General features: G+C 44.9%; 1 protein-coding gene across 1 annotated transcript in view; it reads left to right on the forward strand.

Moving 5' to 3' along the window:
• Positions 1-20,793, forward strand: part of ST8SIA1 (ST8 alpha-N-acetyl-neuraminide alpha-2,8-sialyltransferase 1) — a 241,532-nt gene that overhangs the window by 72,027 nt on the left and 148,712 nt on the right. The window contains 2 exon segments of the mRNA XM_029600114.1: positions 6,841-6,934; positions 6,936-6,986. Coding sequence (XP_029455974.1) covers positions 6,841-6,934; positions 6,936-6,986 — 145 coding nt within the window.

The following is a 20,793-nucleotide window of genomic DNA, read 5'->3' on the forward strand; positions in this document are numbered from 1 at the left end:
ATGATTTTTCGGGTGAAGCAATCAGTACTGCTACTTACGTACAAAATTGCCTGCCAACTAAGGGTGCAGATATGGAATGGTTGCTAGCGTTGCTAGCCTAATTTATCTTATCTGATATCAAAATGATAGGATGGATCAAATTGGTGGAAGTGTGGCACTATCTGTTAGAGTATTGTGTCAATCAGGATAAAAGCTCTGCAGGAAACAAAATGAAATGCTGAATCTTTATGGGTAGAAATTCCTGGTGAAAAGGCGAATAAAAGAGTCATGGGGGATGTATTAGTATCTACCTGGTCAAAATGAACAGACAATGATTTATTTACTGCCCTAAGCAGATGACGAATACCCTCTTCAGGTGTTACCTGCTTTCCCGCTTCTGATCTGATAAATTGCTTCAGAAGCTGCAGGCACTTGTGGAGATACTGCACCATATAAAATTGGTGCTGTTGGATCCTGGAGATTAACATGGCGCTTTGGAAGATTTTCTTTCCAAAGTGGTCTAGAATCTCGTGTTCTCTCCCAGATAGAGCCCTGGAGTGTGGTTTGGACTTTTTGGCTTCCTTTAGCAGGAACTCAACCATTATGGATGCATGTGGTAAGTTCACCACTCTGTAAGTGGGAGACTTCTGAAGATGGGAACTTCAAATCCAATTTTCTGGATACTGGCAAATTTGAAGATGGAGTCTCCCAAGACTTTAGTAAAAGATTGTCCAGAATCATATGGGAAGGTAACGCGGAAGCATCCGCAGACACATTGAGTATTCTTAAAATTCCAAACACTTCTGCGTGTTCCTAACCTCTGTTTTCAATAGGGTTGCAAACTTTCCCACAAATCTGGACTAAGAAATGTCCTTTGGGGTGGGGGGAGGGAAGACGGCTCTGGAGGTTTCTCTGGAGGATTGGAAGGTATACTTGTGGAACTGGATGGTGAGGGATGCTGGGAGCCATTCCCTTGGTATTCCAAAGTGGAAGAGTCTGGAGGAATTGGATCCTCTCACCATGGAGATGCCGGCTCTTCCCTAGGTTTTGGAGTCTTAGAATGGCGTGGATTCTGTGGCTCTGGTGAGTGGTGGGGACATTTCGGCATAGGGTGATGTGCAAGTGCCGGATCTGGGTGAGGAAAAGTAGGTGGTGGCACCTGAGAATGATTAGATGAAAACAGATTTTTGATGATCAGTGTGATCTGTTGCATAGCTTGAGCAGATTGACTTACCAGAGACGGAGGCCTAGGTCTCACAGATATTAAAGGCAATGGTCATCCTTGTCGAGTACTGGGAGAATCAGCATGAGAAAACAGGCTTCTCTCGTGCAAGTTTGGAGACAAATCGCCCTGTTATCGAATCAACACAGATGCAGAGCTTATGGAATAAAGCATGGATGGTGATGACCTTTTTTAGGCCTGAGCGAAGAATGCGTTGACAAACGTGAAGATGAACATAGCTACCATATCTGGCTTCCTGATCTTGGAGTGCACTATCTTCGATGTTCTGTCTCTGTGCCCTCAGTTACATGCAACCACAATCGCGACACGATGCTTGGTCGTGGTCTGGGCCCAAGCAGATGTAACAATAATTGTGACCATCAGTGATGGACATAATATGTTCGCATTGATGGAACCTAAAGCCCCGGCTTCTTTGACATGGCAAGTAGCACTGAAAAGTTATGTTATGGTGATCAGTTGCACGAAAAAAGAGATCTGAGGAGAAAAACGTCTGAGAGGCTTCTGCACATCTGTGTGAAGCGGAAAAAAAAAGTCTGAGGAGGAACGTACCTAATGTCCGTGCAGGAACCGCTGCATATGTGCAGCAGAGCAAAGCTCTGATTCTCAGAGAGAGCTCTGCGTGGTGCATCATTGGATGATGTCACCCAGACAGTGTGGCTAATTAAGCCCTGATTATCGATGGAAAATAGTGTGTGCTATTTCTGAATAGTGGATGCTATTCATAAATAGTGAACACTCTTGCAAAACCTATAAAAAGAAAGAAAAGCACCCTGAACAACCCAGAAATTTGACCCCAAATGTTAAGAAATGAAACACAAATGGGGTACATTTTAAAAGGCGCGCGCAAGGGGGTGCACATTTGTGCAACTTGCGTGCGCTGAGCCCTGCGTGCGCTGCCTGTTCCCTCCAAGGCCGCTCCGATTTCGGAGCGGCCTCGGAGGGAACTTTCCTTCTGCCTCCCCCCACCTTCCCCTCCCTTCCCTACCGCGCGCCATGTTCTGATCCGGGGGCTGGTCTGGAGGCCGCGGTCACGCCCCCGGGCCGAAACCACGCCCGTGGCACCGCCCCCGGATGACGCGCCGGCTGCATCACACACCCCGACATGCCCCCGGATGGCGTGCCGATTGCGTCACGCCCCCCGACACGCCCACCCCAAGAAAGCCCCGGGACTTTGTGCGCGCCGGAAGCCTATGCAATATAGGCTCGGTGCGCGCAGGGCCATTTTAGAAGGGTTGCGCGCGTACCTCATGCGCGTAACCCTTTTAAAATCCGGCCCTATATTTGGTCTGCATAATTCTAATAACCCTTTCATATTTATCCATTTCACCCCACTCATGATTTCATAAATCTCATTTATATCCCCTCTGTTATCTCTCTTCAAGAAAAAGAGCCCTATTCTGTTTAGCCTTTCTCCATAAGGGAACTTTTCGTGCAGAACAGATGTTACTTTTGTAACAAACTGTGCCACACGCTCTCTGCTTGCTGACTATGACTATGTAGGCTTCAATTAGTAAATGGACAAAAGCTGCCCCCCCCCTTCATATAAGTATAGTCAAAATATACTGACTCAGTTTTCCACAAAGTCAGAGAGAGCAAAAGAAAAGAAAGCCTGGTGTTCTATTTAGTCAGCGCTCAGAGATACTGCAGCCATTAAGATAAAAAACAGATCTCTCTCTGTGGTGCAAGTGCACAGAGAGACACATTCTTCTTATTCTTGCCTATTCAATGATACCGTAGCTTTGTAACAGTTATCGGACAGATTAAATTGCAGTGTCCTATCTCACACAATGACACTGTGACAACAGTCAGGAACCTAGCCCACCTTGCTTTAAGTTTCTCCTTCTAGTCCCATCCAAATATTTTTCTGAGAGAGAGCTTTGGAATTAAAACTTCTCTGTTTGAAATCTAATAGAGAAATTGAGGGAACCAAATGGTGATTCATTTTGTTTTCAGTTTCAGGTTAAAAAGAAAATGAGAAATTCATTGTCATTCCACGCAGCTGCCACTTAATTGGTCCATTTCCTTTCTTGTCCTTTCCAACCCTGGCTCCATTTTGTCTGGTTTGCCTTGAGTAGAAAAAAATAGCCTTTGCAGCTTTGCTTGACTCATGAACCTAAATGGGATTAAAAAAATTGCCAACAAAAATATTCATTAATTTCAGGGGCACTGTCCATTTGTTTTGTTTTTAACAAAAAATAATGAAAATATCTGTTTCATTTGAGATTGCCCGTTCATTTCAAATGAATGCATATCACTAGCTTCTACATTAGGGAAAGCCAACTGAATATTATCTTGGAGACTGACTTCATATATAAGAACATAAGAAAATGCCATACTGGGTCAGACCAAGGGTCCATCAAGCGCAGCATCCTGTTTCCAACAGTGGCCAATCCAGGCCATAAGAACCTGGCAAGTACCCAAAAACTAAGTCTATTCCATGTTACCATTGCTAATGGCAGTGGCTATTCTCTAAGTGAACTTAATAGCAGGTAATGGACTTCTCCTCCAAGAACTTATCCAATCCTTTTTTAAACACAGCTATACTAACTGCACTAATTCCTGGTGGTATGTGAAGCAGCTTAATTCTATGGCAATAAATAGTAGAGATGTGTTTCGGGTTCTTAGATCATGTCGGGATTTGTTTCGGGGCCCCCCGCGGGAATTTCATTTTTCCCGCGATTCGGGGTTTTTTTTTCAGGGGCCCTGATTTTCCAGTTAGTGTGCACTAACCGGAAAATGAATTTTTTCCGAAATTTCGGAAATTTCGGAAAAAATTTGATCATTTTATCGGTTCTCCTAATTCGGGAAAAACGATTGCACATCCCTAATAAATAGTTCAGCATTTGAAAATCTTTGCATGCTGCACTGGTCCTGGAAAGTTAGCTACAGCTCAAGAGCTGTAGCTAACTTTCTCAATACATAAGAATACAAGAACATAAAATTGCCATACTGGGTTAGACCAAAGTCCATCTAGCCCAGTATCCTGTCTCTGACAGTGGCCAGTCCAGGTCACATTTATTTATTTTATTTTATTTAAGTTTTTTTATATACCAACATTCAAGACAGTAGTCCCATCATGCTGGTTCACAAGAAACAGGGGTGCCTGGCAGATCCCATAAAGAAGATCCAGTCCTGTTATTCACTCTTAGGGACAGCAATAGCTTTCTTTACCTGACATAGTTCCTCTATGTCTTTCTTGAGTTGGGGCAACCAGAGCTGCACATAGTACTCAAGGTCACACCATGCCTCAATACAGAAGCAGTATATTTTTTGTTTTATTCTCCATTACTTTTCATATTATTCCTAACATTTTATTTGCACATCAAGCTGAGGATTTAAACATATTGTCCACATGGACCTCCAAGGGTCTTTTCTGGGTATTGACTGCCAATACAGAATCCAGAATCCAGCATTGTGTACCTGCATCACTTTGCACTTTTCTACGTAAAACTAGCGCTGTCATTCAGTTGCTCAGTCTCCTAGTCTTGCAAGGTGCTTCTGCAGTTCCTCACAATCTGTTGCTGTTTTAACAAATTTGAATAATTTTGTGTTATCTGCAGATTTGATCGCCTTACTCGTCTTTTCCAAATCATTTATGAATGTTTAACAGCATGAGACTGATATTCAGCACAATTTATCCAAATAAATAGCGACTTATCTGGCTAAGAGGCAGCTGCTTAATATCTGGCTACGTTCAGCATTTGCCACTTAGCCGGATAAGTAGATAACCCGATATCTAATAGGCAATGGGTGGTTCACGGAGGAGCTACTTATCGGTCTATCATAACCTGATAAGTGACGATATTCTGACTTACCCACCTGTGGTAGATTGATAAGTTAAACCTGCTCGATAGGTCTAAACTTAGCCAGATGTGAGTTAGCCAGCTAAGTGGAGATTTCTTCGGGATATTCAACATCTTAGCCATGCTACTGAATATCCCTTGTAAATTAGCCAGACAACTCTTACCTAATTATTCAGATTAGAATATCGTGTCCCAAATGTTCCAGTACCTATCCTTGTGGTACTCTACTAATGACCTTTTTCCATTTGGAAAACTGACTATATAGTCCTACCCTCTGTTTCCTGACTTCTAAACAGTTACCAATCTGCAATACAGCACTGCCTCCTCCTATCCCTTGACTTTGTAATTTCCTGAGGAGTCTTTCATGGGGAACTTTGTCAGATGCCTTCTGAAAGTTCAAATACACTTTATCAACTGGCTCACTTCTATCTACATGTTTTATTTACACTTTCAAAATATTCTAACAGATTGTTAACACAAGACTTCCTCTTGCTAAAAGCATGTTGACCTTTCCACATTAAGCCATGTTGATCTATATTTCTAGTGATTTTAAGGATGACTTCTATCATTTTGCCTGGCACTGATGTTAGCTTACTAGTTTGAGCCCTTTATAAAAAACCAGTGTGTCACTGGCCATCTTCCAGACTTCAGGAATCATGGCTGTTTTAAATGAGTCACTAGTAATAGGTTAGCAATTAAATTTTGTTTTTGTTTGTTTTGTTTTTTTTAGAACTTTGGAGTGGATGCGATCCAGTCCCGGTGATTTCTTACTCTTTAGTTTGTCAATTTGATTTACATTGTCATAGATTTTTGTTTTAGTTACTCAGAATCTCCATCATTAAAGAATTTTCAGATGTGGATATTTTTTTAGCATCCTTCTCCATAAAGACTGAGGCAAAGAATTCATTGTTTGTCTTCTTTTTCTTTGTCCTTCCTGAGTACCCTCTTTTGCCCTTCTGTCATCTAGCAGTCCTACTGACTCTCTCACAGGCTTTTTGCTTCAAATGTAGTTGAAAAATGTTTATTATTTTTGCCTCATTGGCAAGATTCTTTTCAAATTCTCTCTTATCTGGCTTAATTACTTTTTTTATATCTAACTTGCCATTGCTTATGCTCTTTCCTATTTTCTTCATTTGTGTCTGCTTTCCATTTTTTGAATGATGACCTTTAACTTTAACTACCTCCTTTACCTCACCATTAAATCAAACTGGCAGTCATTTGGTCTTCCTTTGACCTTTTTTAATGCATGGAATACATTTTATATGGGCTTCTAAAATGGTATTTTTAAGCAATATCCATGCCCCATGCAACCCTGCTTTTAATTTTTTACTAAGTTCCTCATTCTGTTATAGTATCCCTTTTTAAAGTTATATGCTACTGTAGTTTTACTTAATGTTCTGCCTCTGGTGATTGTCAAATTTGATTGATTATGATCACTATTGCATAGCAGCCTTACCATAGTATTCCTTCATACCAGCTGCTCCTCTTGTTGGTTCTAGAAACTTAACATTTCTAGCATGTCCTTATTAAACATTGACCCAGTCAATACTGGGGTAATTAAAAACTCCCATTGTGTTGCCAAATTTATTTGTTGATTTTTTTGTTTTTTTTTCAGTTAGTGTTTTTTTAAATTTCAGGTTTAATTTCACAGTCTGTTTAGGGCAGATAGATATGGAACAGAAGAAATGACTTGGTAGTTAAAATTTTCTTTTATGACAGACTACATGTTGCATAGTATTTCACAATGCAAAGTCTTAACTAGATTGTATGTCAGATAAGTAATGAAGAACCTTTTCTCTTGTCATCTCTTTTTAGGAAGTTCTTGGAAGACTGTTGTGACCCAGGTCGACTCTTTGTAATGACTAAACAAAACACCCCACTTGGGACGAATCTCTGGTTTGATGGGGAAATTTTTGTACTCCTTCACCATTAACAATGCAACACATTTGCTCTTTCCGGAGGTATGTATGTGATCTGAAAATTGTTTGTTCATTTACTTTATAATAATCAAGATTATGCAGGATAGCTGTTGACTGAAGGATTTTGTTATTGATTATCTTAGTTTTCATTTGGAAAAATTATTTGTCACTGTTTTACAAATAATTCTGGGAAAGAAAAAATATTTGGTTAACTGCACTTATGATTATTTTATACCATTTCTATCATTTACTGCAAAATTTGATTGCTTATGATAAGAAAATGGATAGGAATGTGTTTCTGAGTGGTAGGGATAAAAATAACTTTTTACTATAATCACCAATTGTATTTATTGCATGTTCTACACTATTATAAAGCAGATTTGGGGCCTAATTTTCAAAAGGATTTACATGCTTAAAACTGCATTTATGGGGCAGATCTTAAAACATACGTGTGGGCGTAGATTTGTTCGCTCAACTCGGTGTGAACAAATCTACGCCCGATTTTATAACATGCACCCTACCTTTGTTGAAGGTAGGCGCGCCATTCCCCCGGCCCGGGGGTGGCTTCGGAGGCCTCTGCCACGCCCCATGGAACGCCCCCCCGGGACAGCACCACGCCCCCCCCCAAGTAAAGCCTCGGCACTTACGCTCGTCCCACGGCTTTCCGTGCGCCGGCGGCCTATGCAACAAGTCCGGCTGGATTTACGCGCACAGTGGGGTAGATTTTCAAATACCGCGAATAGGCGTACTTTGTTGGCGCTCCAGGCGCAAACAAAGTACGCTGATTTTAGTAGATACGCGCGTAGCCGCTAAAATCCGGGATCGGCGCGCGCAAGGCTATCGATTCCGTATAGTTGGCGAGCGCCGAGCCGCGCAGCCTACCTCCGTTCCCTCCGAGGCCGCTCCGAAATCGGAGCGGCCTCGAAGGGAACTTTCCATTTGCCCTCCCCTCACCTTCCCCTCCCTTCCCTACCTAACCCACCCGCCCGGCCCTAGTCTAAACCCCTCACTTACCTTTGTCGGGGGATTTACGCCTCCCGGAGGGAGAAGTAAATCCCCGCGCGCCAGCGGGCCGCTGGCGCGCCGGGACGCGACCTGGGGGCGGGTCCGGAGGGCGCGGCCACGCCCCCGGACCGCCCCGGGCCGTAGCCACGCCCCCGGCCCGCCCCTGGAACGCTCCCGACACGCCCCGAAAACGCCGCTGCGCTCGTCCCGCCCCCGACACGCTCCCCCCTCCGAAAACCCCTGGACTTACGCGAGTCCCGGGGCTCTGCGCGTGCCGGTAGGCCTATGTAAAATAGGCTCACCAGCGCGCAGGGCCCTGCTCGCCTAAATCCGCCCGGATTTGGCGGATTTAGGCGAGCAGGGCTCTTAAAATCCGGCCCAGTGCTTTTAAAATTTACCCCTATACGTGTAAATGCACTTTACCTGTGTAAGTGGGCTTTTGAAAATTGCTAAAATATATGCCATTGATTGTCCACAGGTTATATATGTGTAAGTGCACTTTACGCATGTGCATGGCTTTTGAAAATTCTATGATTTAGTTAGATTTACATGTGTAACTCCTTATGAAAATTACCTCTTTTGTGCATTTTTGGGACAATTTTAATAAAGTGCTATACTTTCATAGACATACAGGTGAATTTTCAAAAGGATGTGTGGTTCCCTATCCTAGTATGGAGGTATCTGTCACTAAATGCTACTTGGCATGGAAGCAAAGTGGTACCCCTTCTAACAGATGAATGGTTGCAGCCACTAGCAAAGCTTCTGTATAATTTCCTGCAAGATATCCACCAAATTCATCAAGGGGTTTAATTAATTGGTTCTACTGTGTGTGATACATGGCTCGCAGGTTAGCCCTGTAAGCCACTGATCTCACCCCTGCCACTGCTGACAGGCCACAACATCTGTGCAGCAGGAATGCCGCCGAAGTGCAGCTTGAACCACCACCAAAACCATCCCCCTTCGATGTGCTGGCTCATGAGAGGGCCACGGCAGGAAAGTCCCCTCAGAGCCCCTTGATAACATAAAAAATCTTCAACTATTTTAGGCTGGCCTGGACACCTCCCTGATGCCTCAGCAACAGGTCTCTTGGAGTACCTCATATCCCAGTGCATGGTGCTAGTTCCTATGCCTTGCCTCCTGCTTGTCCTGTCTTTCCCCTTGCCTTGTGCGTGCCCTGGTCTTTGCTTTGTCCTGTCTGATTTGTGCTCCTGCTCCTTGTCTTCCTGTTCCCCCTTTGGCTTGACTTCCTGGATCCTGACCTTGGCTTTGGACTTCGACCTTTCTTCATCAGCCACCGCCCCCACCTCTGGTCTGTTACACATCTCTGCTGTCTGATGTCCTGCTGCCTGCACCAACCTCTGACCTATTACTCATCTTTCCTGTCTGCCATCTGCTCCAGCCACCTACCCCGATCATTGCCTGGATTTGGACTCTCACCATCCTGGGTAGCCCTAGGGACTCACCTAAGACTGCTGGCTGCCAGAAACCAAGGACTAAATACGCGGGGGAGGGGGCTGGTATAGGTATATTTCCTGCCAGACCCGCCCAAGGGCTTCACCGCCAGCTGACAGTGTGAGCCTAGTGAGTTCACCTGCTTAGATGGTGCCAATCACAACCACAGCGCCAGGGGTCTACTTTTTCAGCTAGCGTTACATACTGTATGAGCGAGTTAGTGGAATTACATTAATAAGGAATGGGAACATAAGAACATTAGAAATTGCCATACTGGGTTCAGACCAAGGGTCCATCAAGCCAAGCATCCTGTTTCCAACAGTGGGCCAATCCAGGCTACAAGTACCTGGCAAGTACTCAAACACTAAGTAGATCCCATGCTACTCATGCCAGAAATAGCAGTGGCTATTCCCTATGTCAGCTTGATTAATAGCAGTCAATGGTCTTCTCCTCCAAGAACTTATCCAAACCTTTCTTAAACCCAGCTACACTAACTGCACTAACCCACACCCTCTGGCAACAAATTCCTGAGCTTAACTGTGCATTGAGGGGCAGATTTTAAATACTTGCGCGATCGCGTACTTTGTTCGTGCACCAGGCGCGAACAAAAGTATGCTGGATTTTATAAGATACGCGCATAGCCGCGCGTATTTATAAAATCCGGGGTCGGCGCGCACAAGGGGGGTGCACATTTGTGCAACCTGCGCGCGCCGAGCCCAGCGTGGCCTGCCCTGTTCCTTCCGAGGCCGCTCCGAAATCGGAAGCGGCCTCGGAGGGAATTTTTCTTCGCCCCCCCCCTACCTTTGTTGGCAAAGTTACGCCTGTCGGCCGGCAGCCCCGCTCCGTCCTCCGGTCCCGGGGGCTGGTCCGGAGGCCTCGACCACGCCCCGGGCCGGCGCCACGCCCCTGGGGCCCGCCCCCGAAAAGTCGCGGCACACCCCCAAAACGCCGCGTCGTTTCGGGAACGCCTCCGGACACGCCCCCTCCCTCCCCTTTTCGAAAGCCCCGGGACTTACGAGCGTCCCGGGGCTTTATGCGCGCCGGCGGCCTATGCAAAATAGGCGCGCCGGCACGTGCGGGCCTTTTAAAATCCGCCCCTGAGTGAAAAATAATGTTTTCTGCTTAGTTTTAAATGTGCTACTTGGTAACTTCATGGAGTGTTCCCTAGTCCTTCTATTATCTGAAAGAGTAAATAACTGATTCACATTTACCTGTTCTAGACCTCTCATGATTTAAAGACCTCTAACATATCCCCCGTCAGCCATCGCTTCTCTAAGCTGAACAGCCCTAACCTCTTTAGCCTTTCTTCAAAGGGAAGCTGTTCCATCCCCTTTATCATTTTGGTCGCACTTGTCTGTATGTTTTCCAGTACAACTATATCTTTTTGAGATGCGGTGACCAGAATTGTACACAGTACTCAGTGTGGCCTCACCAATGGAGCGATACAGAGGCCGCATAACATTTTCCATTTTATTTAACATTCCTTTCCTAATAATCCCAAATATTAGTTGCTTTTTTGACTGCCACAGCACGCTGAGCTGACATTTCAATTTATTATCCACTATGATGCTTAGATCTTTTTCCTGGGTGGTAACTCCTAATATGGAACCTAACCGTGTAACTACAGCACAGGTATTTTTCCTTGAACTTGTCCACATTAAATTTCATCTGCCATTTGAATGCCCAATCTTCCAGCTTCGCAAGGTCCTCCTGCAATTTATCACAATCCACTTGTGATTTAACTACTCTGAATAATTAGTATCATCTGCAAATTTGATTATCACACTCGTCTTATGCCTTTCCAGATCATTTATAAATATATTGAAAAGCACTGATCCAGGTATAGATCCCTGAGACACTCTGTTTTACTATTTTCCACTGAGAAAATTGATCATTTAATCCTATTCTCTTTTCCTGTCCTTTAACCAGTTTGTAATCCATGAAGGACATCGCCTCCTATCCCATGACTTTTAGTTTTCTTAGAAGCCTCTCATGAGGGGATTTTGTCATATGCTTCTGGAAATCCAAAATACACTACATCTACCCGGTTCACCTTTATTAACCCCTTCAAAAAAATGAAGTAGATTTGTGAAGAAAGACTTCTCTTGGGTAAATCCATGCTGACTAGGTTCCATTAAACCATGTCTTGCTATATGCTCTGTGATTTTGATCTTTAGAATAGTTTCCACTATTTTTCCCAGCACTGAAGTCAGTCTCACTGGTCTACAGTTCTGAGAAAACCCCCGAGCCCTTTTAAAATATTGGCTACCCTCCAGTCTTCAGTTACAATGGATGATTTAAATGTTAGGTTTTAAAAGATCAGAAATTTCATTTTTGAGTTCCTTCAGTACCCTAGGATGCATACCATCCAGTCAGTCATGTCTGACAACGCCACAACAGTTGTCTCTATCAACTGCCAGGGAGGAACCAGAAGCCAAATAGGTGTCCCTGGAAATATACCCCCTAATGGCGTGGGCAGAAGCAGACCTACAAGGGATCTCAGTTGCCCCAATCGTAGGAAAGACAACTTCAGTCCGGACTACATCAGCAGAAAGTCTAAACTCAGAGGAATAACGCTGTCGACCACAGGCCTTCCAGTTGATAGTAAAACCGCTGGGGAACCTCAGCCATGGATCTCCTGGCAACCCGGTCCAACGCCCAGTTCCCAAGTTCTTCAGTCACAGATGAGAACCGCAAATCCCGGGGAATCGACGCCCTCGTCCAGATCTGTCCACAGGAAGACCTGCTGTATGCCTTTCCCCCATGGCCATTACTGGGCGGGATCATCCGCAAGAAGGAACACCACTGGGGGCTAGTACTTCTAGTGGCCCCGGATTGGCCAAGAAGGCCATGGTACGCAGACATGCGAAGACTTCTTGCGGGGAACCCTCTGTGCCTTCCTCCACACAGGGACATTCTCCAGCAAGGACCGATCCTCAACGAAGACCCAACTCGATTCTCTCTTACGGTCTGGCCATTGAGAGAACTCGCCTGAAGAAGAGCGGATACTCTAAGGCAGTGATAGACAACTTGCTCCGAGCACGCAAGTTCTCTACTTCTCTAGCTTACATACGAATATGGAGAATATTCGAAGCCTGGTGTGAGGACCACAAGATCCTTCCGCGGACAGTCAAAATCCCCATTATCCTGGAATTTCTGCAGGATGGCTTGAAGAAGGGGTTGTCTCTCAACTCCCTCAAGGTTCAGGTGGCCGCGCTGGCTGGCTTCAGAGCCAAAGTGGTCGTCATCAGTATATCAACCCATCCAGATGTTTCCTGCTTCCTGAGAGGGTTTAAACAAATCCGACCCCCCCCTTAAAGTGGCCGGTGCCCCTATGGAATCTCAATCTAGTACTAGACTTCCTAGCGGGAGCTTCCTTCAGACCTACTCGCGGTCTGTCAAGCCCTATCCTGTCGAGAACAATTCCTCAGGTTCACACCGGGATCCATACAACTATGCATGGTCCCCTCTTTTCTTCCGAAGGTGGTTTCTCAATTTCATCTAAACCAAACCATATCGCTACCATCTCCAGACGAACATAAGGATTCGGAAGGCTCACGCTGTCTTTGCCATTTAAATGTCGGCAGGCTCCTAGTCCAATACGTGGAAAGATCAAAATCTGTACGAAAAGACTGACCACCTATTCGTCCTTCACAGCGGGGAAGAAACAAGGGGAAGCGGCCTCGCGGGCAACCATAGCCTGCTGGATCAAAGAAGTAATAAAGTGGCCTACGTAGAGGCAGGGAAGCCTTCGCCTCTACAAGTCAAGGCCCATTCTACAAAAGCCCAGGTAGTGTCCTGGGCAGAGACCAAGATGCTGTCACCCGCCAAGATCTGTCGGGCGGCAACTTGGTCATCCTTACATACCTTCTCCAGATTTTAACCGCCTGAATGGTCCAAGCCCGGGAGGACACATCATTTGCAAGGGCAGTAGTAAGTGGGCCACGGGCAGCCTCCCACCCAGTTCGGGAGTAGATTTTGTACATCCATTGGTCCTGAGGTCCATCTGCTACACGCTAGGAAATGGAGAAATTACTTACCTGATAATTTCGTTTTCCTTAGTGTAGACAGATGGACTCAGCATTCTGCCCACGGTTGCCCCAAAATCAGGAAACTTTGGGTGATAATCCCCGAGAGCAAGACAAGCATGGGAAAGCCAGGTATTACCCCTAGTTCAAGACACCCATAGTTGCCGGGTGTCGGCGTTTTTCTGTTGAGTGCACTGGCGGTCTCCAATTTGGAAATCAACTGAACCAGTCCTAGTTAATCAAGTTAGCCAAGTTAATCAAGTTATTAAAACACACATATATCCACAGTTGCTTTTCGAGAAGAATACTGAAGAGCTAAGCTTCCTGCACGGGTATATGTAGGCTAACGTCAGCTTGAAATCTGTCTCTGTCTCCCAACTGCTATCAGGAGTACATTATACCCATTGGTCCTGAGTCCATTTGCTACACTAAGGAAAACGAAATTATCAGGGTAAGTAATTTCTCCATTTCATCAGTTTTCCCTTTTGAAAATTTAGTGTTAGAGCTTTAGATTTACATATTGTCCCCCCTTCCAGTCATTAGTTCAAATTTGATCATGTTAAGATAACTTTTGACAAGTGATCCCACCACTGTTGCCCCCTCTCACCAAATCCCACGTTCCACTAAGAATTCAATCTAAAATAGCTCCCCCTCTCATTTTTTCCTGAAACAAATTGCTCCCTGAAGCATTTGTTATTCCATCCAAGAAATTTGTCTCTCTCATGCCCTGATGTTACATTTATCCAGTCAATATTGGGGTAATTGAAATCTCCCATTATTAATGCACTGCCAAATTGGTTAGCTTCACTGATTTCTTTTAGCATTTCATCATCTCTGATCATTTTGGCTAGGTGGACGGTAGTATACTCCTATCACTATACTTGTACCCACACACATGGGATTTCTCCCCATATAGATTCTACTGAGCATTTAATCTCTTTTATGATCTTTATCCTATTGGACTCTGTACCCTCCTGGACATAAAGTGCCCCTCCTCCCCACCTTCAAGTTGATCTTCCGTATCATTGCGATAGTGCTATATCAGGGTATAATTATATCTCGTTGGTTATCCTCCTTCCACCAGGTCTCTGAGATGTGAATTATGTCTATCTCATCATTCACTGCTATACACTCTAAATCTCCCATCTTACTTCTTAGACTTCTGGCATTGGCATACAGACATCTCAAAGTATGTTTTTTTGTTTGTATTAACAACCTGCTTTTCAGTTGATAGGGATAATTTGGAATTCATTAGCTCAGGTGATTATTTATAGGCACATGGACTACTTTTGCTTTTATTGGAACCTGTCTATTAGGATGCTCTAACTATCCTGTTTCATTAGTATCCTTCAAAGATACATTCCTCCAAACCATGCACTGCTGAATGACTGTTGGCTTTCCCCCTTGTTCTAGTGTAAAAGCTGCTCTATCTCCTTTTTAAAAGTTAGCGCCAGCAGCCTCGTTCCACTCTGGTTATTGTTGGAGACCATCCTTTCGTAAATGTCTCCCAATCTGCAAATGGTTATCCAATTCCTTACAAACATGAATCCCTCTTTCCTTGTGTGTCAGGGAAGACTATAGTGATAGGAGTATACTACCGCCCACCTGGTCAAGATGGTGAGACCAACAGTGAAATGCTAAGAGAAATTAGGGAAGCTAACCAAATTGGTAGTGCAGTAATAATGGGAGACTTCAATTACCCCAATATTGACTGGGTAAATGTATCATCGGGACACGCTAGAGAGATAAAGTTCCTGGATGGAATAAATGATAGCTTTATGGAGCTGACTAATCTCTCTCTGTCTCACACACACACACCAGTCACCTGCCTGACCAGTCTCTCTCTCTCACACACACACACACACACACACACACACGCATGCACCAGTCACCTACCTGACCAATCTCTCTCTCACACAGACACATACACACCAGTCATGTCCCTGACCAAGCTCTCTCTCTCTCACACACACACACCAGTCATGTCCCTGGTCAAGCTCTCTCTCTCTCTCTCTCTCACACACACATACCAGTCATGTCCCTGACCAAGCTCTCTCACACACACACACACACACACACACACACACACACACACCAATCACCTGCCTGACCAATCTCTCTCTCTCACACACACACCAGTCACCTGCCTGACCAATCTCTCTCTCTCTCTCTCACACACACACCAGTCTCCTGCCTGACCAATCTCTCTCCCTCACACACACACACACACACACACCAGTCTCCTGCCTGACCAATCTCTCTCCCTCACACACACACACACCAGTCTCCTGCCTGACCAATCTCTCTCCCTCACACACACACACACACACACACACACACACTTCATGTCCCTGACCAATCTCTCTCTCATACAGACACACACACACAACCAGTCATGTCCCTGACCAATCTCTCTCTCACACAGACACATACACACCAGTCATGTCCCTGACCAAGCTCTCTATCTCTCTCTCACTCACTCACTCTCTCACTCTCACTCGCTCACTTACTCACTCACTCACACACTCACACACACACACACACACACCAGTCATGTCCCTGACCAAGCTCTCGCTCTCTCACTCTCACTCACACACACACACACACGTCATGTCCCTGACCAATCTCTCTCTCTCACACACCATCAGTGACTTTCCTGAGCAGTCTCTTGCTCTCACACATTTCTCTTAATACACACATTCTCTCATACACTTACACACATGCTGACTCACTCTCTGTCTCACTCACCCCCACCCACAGCACACATAGCAGCTACAGCACAAGGTAGCCGGTATGCTGCTATTAAAAGCAGAGCCCTGACAAGCTGGAAACTGCAGCAGGAGTGACCTCCCCAGCCCCACAGGGCTAAGGAGGCAGCACTCAGCTGTTTGCTTGTGCTGCAATTGATCACAGCACAGAGCAATCAACTGAGATTGTAATTTTATTTTTTTTCTCCCCACTCTAGTCTTTTTTTTTTTTTTTTTGGCAGTTTGATTATTATAGGTGTTGCGCTGGTGAGAGAAGGGGAGGTGGGTGGGGCAGCGGCGCCGTGCTCCTTCTGCAGCAGCAGAATGCAGGCATTGCCTTTTGTTCTTCCGCGTGCCCGGTAGATATCATTTCCTCTTCCGGGACACAGGGGCAGGAAGAAAAAAGGTCATATTCCTGTTGCCGGCTTCCACAAAACACTGCTGCCATTCCCCTCGAGGCTTGAATGTGCTGATAGCCCGAGCAGGAAACGACAGCAGTATTTGTCTCGCTGAGGTGAAGGAGGGGGGGGGGGAAAGAGAGCAGAGCGGGTGCGCGACAAAACCTGCCGGTGCTTCGCGACACACTAGTTGAGAACCACTGATCTAGATAAGGGAAGACCTGGCTCCCCTGACAGTAAAAGTGTTCTGCTACTACAGCTAGGTATTTGGTGCAGTCCGTTGGGGCTGCTGAAAGGCCAAAACGGAGTATTTGGTACTGGTAATAACAAGAATCCACCACAAAGTGGAAGGGATGGTTGGGGATATGAGCATAAACATCCTTCAAATCCAGGGCATTCATCCACTTCCCTTCTGAATGAATGGGAGAATTGTGTGAAGGGAGTTCATTTTTTTTCTTCTGAAGCAGTTTCTTGTTCAAACTTCTTAAATCTAGGATGAGTCTTAATTCCCCGGTATGTTTGGGGATAAGGAAGTAGTGGGAGTGGAACCGCTGACCATGTTGATGGGGTGGAACAAGTTCTATTGTTCACTTAACTGAGAAGCAACTCTGTCCCTAAGTGGAGTTATGCTAAGGGAGATTGATCTGGATTGAAGGTTAAGCAGTGAGGAAGCATGGAACGTCGAGAGAAGCATAAATTATATCCAGACTTCACAATTTTGAGAGCCCAGTGGTTGATGGTAATCTTTCAACATTCGTTTAGGTAAGAACATAAGAAATTGCCATGCTGGGTCAGCCCAAGGGTCCATCAAGCCCAGCATCCTGTTTCCAACAGAGGCCAAAACCAGGCCACAAGAACCTGGCAATTACCCAAACACTAAGAAGATCCCATGCTACTGATACAATGAATAGCAGTGGCTATTCCCTAAATAAAATTGATTAATAGCCATTAATGGACTTCTCCTCCAAGAACTTATCCAAACCTTTTTTGAACCCAGCTACACTAACTGCACTAACCACACTAACCACATCCTCTGGCAACAAATTCCAGAGCTTTATTGTGCGTTGAGTGAAAAAGAATTTTCTCCAATTAGTCTTAAATGTGCTACTTGCTAACTTCATGGAATGCCCCCTAGTCCTCCTATTATTTGAAAGTGAAAATAACAGAGTCACATCTACTCGTTCAAGACCTCTCATGATCTTAAAGACCTCTATCATATCCCCCCTCAGCCGTCTTTTCTCCAAGCTGAACAGCCCTAATCTCTTCAGCCTTTCCTCATAGGGAAGCTGTTCCATCCCCTTTATTATTTTGGTTGCCCTTCTCTGTACCTTCTCCATCGCAACTATATCTTTTTTGAGATGCGGCGACCAGAATTGTACACAGTATTCAAGGTGTGGTCTCACCATGGAGCGATATATTCATGGTGTGGTCTCACCATGGAGCGATATAGAGGCATTATGACATTTTCCATTCTATTAACCATTCCCTTCCTAATAATTCCTAACATTCTGTTTGCTTTTTTGACTGCTGCAGCACACTGAGCCGACTATTTCAATGTATTATCTACTATGACGCCTAGATCTCTTCCTTGGGTGGTAGCTCCTAATATGGAACCTAACATCGTGTAACTACAGCAACGGTTATTTTTCCCTATATGCAACACCATGCACTTGTCCACATTAAATTTCATCTGCCATTTGTCGTGGGCTCCTCCGGCTGGCTCCCCGGCGGGGCTTATTTTCTTCCTCCCAATCTTTGCAGGCCCTCCAAGCCCGATAGCACGGCTGCAACTGCTGGTGTCCGCTGTAATCCTAGTGGCTCTGACAACCCTCCAATGTGGTTATTTGCAAGCCTTTCAAAACAGGCCCGGTTCCTTAACAGGGCTAGTCACTCTAGCCAGTACCCTTTTCAAGGTCCACACAAGTGGGGGAATAACAGTTTTCCCCCTCCCCCACAGGGCATGGTTAACAAACAAAACAAAACAACAAAGAATAGTTTAGTATTAGTTCCAGCTTATTCCTCTCTCTCTGTGTTGTGCAGTAATCCTTCTTCTATAGTCCCGTGACAGAAAAACTGCAACCTGGAACCTCTTTATCCAAATGTCTGCTATCCTAGCCATGACAGCCCTGTTTGGGGATCCAGCACAACTCGCCCCTTCTCCCCTACAGCTGTGCTATAAGTAATGTTTTACCTCTACCACACAGTCAGCACCTTCTTTAGTTAGTGCCTTTTTGGAGAAACAGGTGAGACAAACAATTGCCCCCAACAGGTTTTTTCTCAGTTCGGTGTCACATTACTTCTCCACTTACTCTATCTCCATGCTGGATAAAGAAGAGTCCTCTGTAGGCAGCTCCCAGTCCATCTCCTCCTCCTCCTCAGAGCAACTGCTCTCTTCCGTTTCCTCCTCACTCAGGGACACACCCTCTCCTTCCCACAGCATGGACTCAGCTGAATCTAATTCCCCCAGATCACCCTCAGCAGCGACCTCAGCCTCCTTCTGGTCACGAGCCTTCCACTGCCGCTCTGGAACTCTGGGTATTGTAGTCCGTACAGGTTGTCTCAACGCCTCCTGCTGTTTCCCCTTGGGATAGTTAGACAACTGTTTAATTTGGACCCTCTTACTGTCCTGCCGGGATAGGAGCTTGTTGCTCTTCTCCTTACACATTTGGATGCCCAATCTTCAAGTCTTGCAAGGTCCTCCTGCAATGTATCACAGTCTGCTTGTGATTTAACTACTCTGAATAATTTTGTATCATCTGCAAATTTGATAACCTCACTCTTCGTATTCCTTTCCAGATCATTTATATAAATATATTGAAAAGCACCGGTCCATGTACAGATCCCTGAGGCACTCCACTGTTTACCCTTTTCCACTGAGAAAACTGACCATTTAATCCTACTCTCTGTTTCCTGTCTTTTAACCAGCTTGTAATCCACGAAAGGACATCGCCTCCTATCCCATGACTTTTTAGATTTCGTAGAAGCCTCTCATGAGGGACTTTGTCAAACGCCTTCTGAAAATCCAAATACACTACATCTACTGGTTCCCCTTTATCCACATGTTTATTAACCCCTTCAAAAAAGTGAAGCAGATTTGTGAGGCAAGACTTGCCTTGGGTAAAGCCATGCTGACTTTGTTCCATTAAACCATGTCTTTCTATATGTTCTGTGATTTTGATGTTTAGAACACTTTCCACTATTTTTCCTGGCACTGAAGTCAGGCTCACTGGTCTGTAGTTTCCCGGATCGCCCCTGGAGCCCTTTTTAAATATTGGGGTTACATTTGCTATCCTCCAGTCTTCAGGTACAATGGATGATTTTAATGATAGGTTACAAATTTTTACTAATAGGTCTGAAATTTCATTTTTTAGTTACTTCAGAACTCTGAGGTATATACCATCCGGTCCAGGTGATTTACTACTCTTCAATTTGTCAGTCAGGTCTACCACATCTTCTAGGTTCACCGTGATTTTATTCAGTCCATCTGAATCATTACCCATGAAAAATTTCTCCATTACGGGTACCTCCCAACATCCTCTTCAGTAAACACCGAAGCAAAGAAATCATTTAATCTTTCCGCGATGGCCTTATCTTCTCTAAGTGCCCCTTTTACCCCTCGATCATCTAACGGTCCAACTGACTCCCTCACAGGCTTTCTGCTTCGGATATATTTAAAAAAGTTTTTACTGTGAGTTTTTGCCTCTTCGGCCAACTTCTTTTCAAATTTGATCATATTATGATCACTATTGCCAAGCGGCCCCACCACCGTTACCTCTCTCACCAAGTCCTGTGCTCCACTGAGAAGTAGATCTAAAATTGCTTCCTCTCTCGTCGGTTCCTGAACCAATTGCTCCATAAAGCTATCATTTATTCCATCCAGGAACGTTATCTCTCTAGCGTGACCTGATGATACATTTACCCAGTCTATATTAGGGTAATTGAAGTCTCCCATTATTACTGCACTACCAATTTGGTTAGCTTCCCTAATTTCTCTTAGCATTTCACTGTCCGTCTCACCATCTTGACCAGGTGGACGGCAGTATACTCCTATCACTATAGTCTTCCCTGACACACAAGGGATTTCTACCCATAAAGATTCAATTTTGTATTTAGTCTCATGCAGAATGTTTATCCTGTTGGACTCTATGCCATCCCGGACATAAAGCGCCACACCTCCTCCCGGGTGCTCCTCTCTGTTATTGCGATATAATTTGTACCC

The sequence above is a fragment of the Rhinatrema bivittatum genome, chromosome 4 (genome assembly GCF_901001135.1).
Source record: "Rhinatrema bivittatum chromosome 4, aRhiBiv1.1, whole genome shotgun sequence".
Lineage (NCBI taxonomy): Eukaryota > Metazoa > Chordata > Amphibia > Gymnophiona > Rhinatrematidae > Rhinatrema > Rhinatrema bivittatum.